The sequence below is a fragment of the Phocoena phocoena genome, chromosome 8 (genome assembly GCF_963924675.1).
Source record: "Phocoena phocoena chromosome 8, mPhoPho1.1, whole genome shotgun sequence".
Taxonomy (NCBI): domain Eukaryota; kingdom Metazoa; phylum Chordata; class Mammalia; order Artiodactyla; family Phocoenidae; genus Phocoena; species Phocoena phocoena.
The window spans coordinates 60,946,455-60,953,311 of NC_089226.1; the positions used below are offsets into that span (position 1 = coordinate 60,946,455).

General features: G+C 44.6%; 2 protein-coding genes across 2 annotated transcripts; both read left to right on the forward strand.

Annotated features, from left to right (window-relative positions):
• Positions 1 to 1,548: 1,548 nt before the first annotated feature.
• On the forward strand, positions 1,549 to 2,133 carry LOC136127169 (RNA polymerase II subunit A C-terminal domain phosphatase SSU72 like protein 3-like). Its single transcript, XM_065882617.1, has one exon. The coding sequence runs from the start codon at positions 1,549 to 1,551 to the stop codon at positions 2,131 to 2,133; it is 585 nt and encodes a 194-aa protein (XP_065738689.1).
• A 1,913-nt stretch (positions 2,134 to 4,046) lies between these two features.
• LOC136127261 (RNA polymerase II subunit A C-terminal domain phosphatase SSU72 like protein 3-like) lies at positions 4,047 to 4,631 on the forward strand. Its single transcript, XM_065882740.1, is given in 1 exon segment — positions 4,047 to 4,631. A coding segment is annotated over 1 exon segment (585 nt).
• The last annotated feature ends 2,226 nt before the right edge of the window (positions 4,632 to 6,857 follow it).

Below are 6,857 nucleotides of genomic sequence, written 5' to 3' on the forward strand. Positions count from 1 at the left end.
AGTTACATTTGTAGAGTATCAATTGTATGAAAGAAATATGCAAAAACACTTTTAATTTTACATATAACTGAATTAAGTGTAAGCATGGAAATTTCAAACACATTTTCCACATGCATGTTCGCAGGTCACTGGAGTGGTTGGTGACAAGCTTGGGAATAGTCTAGGTGTTTTGTCTAATATCAATAGTAGTCCCATACACAGGTGAACAAACAGGGCTAACTAGAGATTTCAAAACGCTCCCAGTGGGTAACCATACCTTTGCAAAGAATTAGATTTTCAGTTCATTTAATCACCTGATTTTTCTGATGACTGGATTGAGTTCTCTGGTTAGAGCCCACTATCCAAACCCAGTCAATCAAGAGTTAACCCAATCAATCAATCAAGAGTTCTCCAGGCACCAAGGGTGGGTGGTGACTTAATATAAGCCTGGTCTCTGTTCTTTGACAGTACACTAGTTGGAAGAGCTGGATGGAGGCAGTCTTCTCCCTGGCTTCAGAGTCCCCTCAATCTCCAGCCGTCTGGCTGGAGTCCCAAGTGGCGACCACCATGCCCTCCTCCTCGCTCTGAGTGGCTATGGTCTGTATGAGTAACATGAACAGGAGCGTGGAAGCCCACAGCATCCTCATGAAGAAAGGGTTCAGTGTCAAATCTTTTGGAGCCGGATCCCGTGTGAGGCTCCCAGGACCCACAGGCAACCTCTATGTCCTTTGCTCAGTCAACTGTGCAAACTAACAAAAGGAATGGAACTATAAATGACTATTTCAGTATAGAATGGTCGGACAGAGCCGTACTTGAAGACATGGGGGAGCTGGTGGAGGCTGCTCCAGTCCCTGGAGAATCATCATGAATTCAAGAAAATCAGTAGGAGGATGTGTAGTGTTCTTGTAACTCCTGAAACACTGTCAGCAGGGATGTTTTCCAGGAGTCGCTTTTTACACTGGTGAATCATTTTATTACTTTATGGGCAAAACTATAGGAATCCTCCTGAGATTTGACACAATTACACTTTTAGAATATCAGCTGATGAAAGGAATATGAAACAACCCTTGTAATTTTATGTAAAATTGACTGAAGTGTGAGCTTGGAAGTTTCAAACACGTTTTTCACAGGCATGTTCTCAAGTCACTGCAGGGGCTGGTGACAAGTTTTGGAGGAGTCTAGGTAATTTGCCTAATATCAATCGTAGCCCCATCCACAGGTGCACCAACAGGGCTAAGTGGAGATTTCAAGACACACCCACGGGGTAAGCATACCCTTGTGGAGATTTAGACGTTCAGGTGATTTAACGACTGGATGGTTCTGATGACTGGATTGGGTTCTCTGGTCAGAGCCCACTATCCAAACCCAATCACTCAAGAGCTAAGCCAATCATCAATCAAGAATTCTTCTCCCACTGTGGGGAGGTGACTCCATATAAACCCGGTTTCCGTTGTTTGACAGTAACACAGGTTGGGAGAGCTGGACCCAGCCGGTTATCCTTCTGGCTTCAGAGTTCCCTCGGCCCCTGAATTCCACTCATCTGGCTGGGAGTCCCAAGGAGCTGCCATCATGCCCTCCTCTCCACTCAGGGTGGCTGTGGTCTGTATGAGTAACATGAACAGGAGCATGGAAGCCCACAGCATCCTCATGAAGAAAGGGTTCAATGTCAAGTCTTTTGGAGTCGGATCCTGTGTGAGGCTCCCAGGACGTGCAGGTAACCTCCCCGTGGTTTATGATTTTTCCACCACGTATGAGCAAATGAGCAAGGACCTTCTCCGCAAAGATGGAGAACGCTATAGAAGCAATGGTGTCTTACACATCTTGGGAAGAAATGAGAGAATCAAGCCTCACCCGGAAAGATTTCAAGAGTGCAGGGATCCCTTTGATGTCATCTTCACATGTCAGGAGGGCGTCTATGACAGGGTGGTGGCAGATCTGTGCACCCGAGAGCAGGAGACCTGTCAGCCTGTTCACGTGATCAACGTGGACATAAACGACACCCTGGAGGACGCCACTCTTGGATCTCTGATCATCTGTGAGCTCTGCCAAGGTCTCCAGCAGGCAGATGACATGGAAAGCAGTCTGGCTGAGCTTCTCCTGGCAGCAGAGGGGAAAACAGGAAGGAGCTTTCTGCACACGGTCTGCTTCTACTGAAGATCTTGGCTGGTTTGAACTCCTTCCTCGGTAAGAACTTGTGCTTGGACTTTTGGGCTAGTTGGTATTTTCTGTAAGAAGCGTATTCAAAACTCTTTCTGCTAAAGGACATGTGTATGATTTTTTTTTCAGAGACACCCCAGCCAGGGAAGGAAGTGGAGAAAAGCATTTTATGGGAAATGGAACATGGACCACCACTGGGCATAAAACCCTTCCAACACTGGGGACAGCATTCGAGGTACTTTCCTTGGAAGAGACAATTCAGTGCTCACATTGTTCCGTGAGGAAGTGAACATCAAGGAACTCCACTTCCAGATGAGCAAACCATGGCCGATCCTCCGAGTCTCCCCCCTTCACCTTCTTCACATTATATGGCACCAGTTTGTGTACTAGTCTTCAAGGGTGGGCTTAAAAAAGTATTTCTCAATTCTTCTGAAACATGGTCCTCCCCTCTGGTCTTGATTATAGTTTGAGCCCGAGATCTTGCTCTTCGCCGTGTGTTAGAATGTTTCAGGTCTGGGTCACTGACGCTAATAAAAAAAATTTCACGCTGTATGTAAGTTCTGAGTACATTTTCATTTATGCCTGGTTTTTCCTACAATGACTTTTCTCTTATGAACATCCTGCTTCCCTTGTGCTCTTGAAGCCCTGCTTGGAATGAATTCCCAGGGACTTCCAAGGTACAGCCAAGGCTCAGGACCCTCTGCTTTGAGACAGCTGCTCTCATGCTTTGGTGCACATCACAATCACCTGAAGGGCTTCGTACATCCCAGATCTCCAGGCTCGACTCCCAGAGTTTCTGATTTGGTGGTCTGGGGTCCAAATTTGCCTTTGTCTCACATTCCAGGTTGATGTTAAGGCCCTGGGTCTTGGATTCACGCTTTGAGAAGACCGAGTGCATTTACTGAGGTAGGACTCTTTGCAGTGTGACAATCACTATAATTGACAGAGGCACAGGGACATAAAACCTGTGGCTTTCTAAATGGATGTTCATCCTGTACCATTTTGAAGTGACAGGACTGTCTCTCCTTCCTGTTTGGTGTCCCGTTCATGAGTTTTACCTCTATGACCTTTGCTCAGTCAACTGTGCAAAGTAACAAAAGGAATGGAGCTAAAAATGACTATTTCAGTATAGAATGGTCGGACAGAGCCGTACTTGAAGACATGGGAGAGCCGGTGGAGGCTGCTCCAGTCCCTGGAGAATCATCATGAATTCAAGAAAATCAATAGGAGGATGTGTAGTGTTCTTGTAACTCCTGAAACACTGTCAGCAGGGATGTTTTCCAGGAGTCGTTTTTTACACTGGTGAATCATTTTATTACTTTATGGGCAAAACTGTAGGAATCCTCCTGAGATTTGACACAATTACACTTCTAGAGTATCAGCTGATGAAAGGAATATGAAACAACCCTTGTAATTTTATGTAAAATTGACTGAAGTGTGAGCTTGGAAGTTTCAAACACGTTTTTCACAGGCATGTTCTCAAGTCACTGCAGGGGCTGGTGACAAGTTTTGGAGGAGTCTAGGTAATTTGCCTAATATCAATCGTAGCCCCATCCACAGGTGCACCAACAGGGCTAAGTGGAGATTTCAAGACACACCCACGGGGTAAGCATACCCTTGTGGAGATTTAGACGTTCAGGTGATTTAACGACTGGATGGTTCTGATGACTGGATTGGGTTCTCTGGTCAGAGCCCACTATCCAAACCCAATCACTCAAGAGCTAAGCCAATCATCAATCAAGAATTCTCCTCCCACTGTGGGGAGGTGACTCCATGTAAACCCGGTTTCTGTTCTTTGACACTAACACAGGTTGGGAGAGCTGGACCCAGCCGGTCAACCTCCTGGCTTCAGAGTTCCCTCGGCCCCTGAATTCCACTCGTCTGGCTGGGAGTCCCAAGGAGCCGCCATAATGCCCTCCTCTCCGCTCAGGGTGGCTGTGGTCTGTATGCGTAACATAAACAGGAGAATGGAAGCCCACAGCATCCTCAGGAAGAAAAGTTTCAGTGTCAGGTCTTTTGGAATGGGATCCCTCGTAAGGTTCCCAAGACTGGTGCCCAAGGAACCAGTGGCTTATGACTTTTCAACTTCATGTAATATGATGCACAAGGACCTTTCCTGTTAAGACTGAAAATACTACAAAGGGAATGGAGTCTTACACATCTTGAAAAGAAATGACAGAATCAAGCCTCACCCAGAAAGATTTCAAGAGTGCAGAGATCCCTTCGATGTCATCTTCACCTGTGCGGAGAGAATCTATAACAGGGTTGTGGCAGATATGTGTGCCAGAGATCAGGAGACCTGGCAGCCTGTGCACGTGATCAACGTGGACATAGAGGACACCCTGGAGTTAGCCACCCTTGGATCTCTGATCATCTGTGAGCTCTGCCAAGGTCTCCAGCAGGCGGAAGACATGGAAGGCAGTCTGGCTGAGTTGCTCCAGGCAGATAAGGAGAAAACAGGAGGGAACTTTCTTCACACAGTCTGCTTCTACTGAAGATCTTGGCTGATTTCAGCTCCTTTGCAGATGAGAACTTGTGCCTGGACTTTTGGGCTAGTGGTATCTTCTGTGAGAAGTGTCCTCAAAGCCCTTTCCACTAAAGGCTATCTCTATGATTTTTTTCAAGTACCCTTCTTTTCAACCCAGGGAAGGAAGTGGAGGAGAATATATTTCATGGGAAACGGAACATGGACTGCCAGTCGGCATCCAAAGCCTTCCAATTTGAGGGACACTTGTGTGGGTACTTGACTCAGAAGAAAGAATTCATGCCTCTCTCTCGCTTTGTCACAGCCCACCCTTCCCCCTCTCCATATCCTCAAGTCCGTTCTCTAGTAGGTCTGTGTCTTTATTCCTGTCTTACCCCTAGGTTCTTCATGACATTTTTTTCCTTAATTTCCATATATATGTGTTAGGATACGGTATTTGTCTTTCTCTTTCTGAATTACTCCACTCTGTATGACAGACTCTAGGTCTATCCACCTCATTACAAATAGCTCAATTTCGTTTCCTTTTATGGCTGAGTAATATTCCATTGTATATATGTGCCACATCTTCTTTATCCATTCATCTGAAGATGGGCACTTAGGTTGTTTCCATCTCTGGACTATTGTAAATAGAGCTGCAATGAACATTTTGGTACATGACTCTTTTTGAATTATGGTTTTCTCAGGGTATATGCCCAGTAGTGGGATTGCTGGCTCATATGGTAGTTCTATTTGTAGTTTTTTAAGGAACCTCCATACTGTTCTCCATAGTGGCTGTACCAATTCACATTCCCACCAGCAGTGCAAGAGGGTTCCCTTTTCTTCACACCCTCTCCAGCATTTATTGTTTCTAGATTTTTTGATGATGGCCATTCTGACTGGTGTGAGATGATGTCTCATTGTAGTTTTGATTTGCATTTCTCTAATGAGAGGCATGGACATATATACACTACCAAACGTAAGGTAGATAGCTAGTGGGAAGCAGCCGCATAGCACAGGGAGGTCAGCTCCGTGCTTTGTGACCGCCTGGAGGGGCGGGATAGGGAGAGTAGGAGGGAGGGAGATGCAAGAGGGAAGAGATATGGGAACATATGTATATGTATAACTGATTCACTTTGTTATAAAGCAGAAACTAACACACCATTGTAAAGCAATTATACCCCAATAAAGATGTTAAAAAAAAAAAAAAGAAGAAAGAATTCAGTGCTCACACGGCTCTGCAAGGAAGTTAACCTCAAGGACTCCGTTTTCCTGATGAACAAACCACAGCTTATAATCGAGTGTTGGACAAGTGATGTAATGAAGGACGCTCTGGAAAAAAAAAACCATTGTGTATTCCATCCATTTATATCAATTTCCTTTTGTCCTTTTGGCGAGGTGTATGTTAATATTTTTTTTTTCGTGAGATAAAATTATATTAAATGTTTGAACTTTGAAATATTTTTATTTTTAGATTGTATGTCTTTTACTAATGCCAACTGTATTAGAAACTCAGGGTAGATAATGGGTGGCATTTATTACTAAAATCCTGGTATGATCTGTTTAATTAAATAGCTCATTAAATGAAATAAAACCTCTAATTTAAAGATAAGGTGTCTTTTCATTTGTGATAGGGGATGCATATTACAAACGGATTCCCTTGGCTTTTTATTGTTCAAGCTATTTGAATTCCATGGAGAAACGCATTCTTTCCTAAGGAGGATTTTCTTTATGCTTAAAACATTCATCATTTTGAGTTTTGTGCTCCTCTGAAAGTGGATCCTTACTATTGGGAAGTAAAACACTCTTGGTTCTAATCAGCAGTGGCGCCAAGTCCCGTGCGACGTGCAGGAGAAAATAAAGGAGAGGTAGTTGGGTTGGTTGAATTAGGTTACTTGCTATGTCACAAAGTAGATGTCGACTTTCTTTACAGAGTGTAGGCACATTGGAGCAAGGTTGGACCTGTTGGGACTAGCTTGTACAGTAATTTCTGAGGATAAGAGTGGACCCAGTTGTAGGGTGGTGGCTCTGGAGAGGTGGAGTAGATATGGGACCAGAGAGATATTGGAGTTGAAATTACAGGACTTGCTGAAGAGCAGAGAGAGGGAGGAACTTAGAAGCACTCTCAATTTTCTGGTTTTCACCATAGGTGACCAGGTGCACGTACATTCATGTGGCAGTGCTGTGGTAGGGCGGTGAGGGTTTCTTTCCTGGTAGATTCAGTACCCTTTATGATCATTCTGTCCTCTGATGGTTGGTA

Excerpts from the sequence above, each read along its gene's own strand:
- LOC136127169 (XM_065882617.1), top strand. The coding sequence starts at position 1,549 with ATGCCCTCCTCTCCACTCAGGGTGGCTGTGGTCTGTATGAGTAACATG.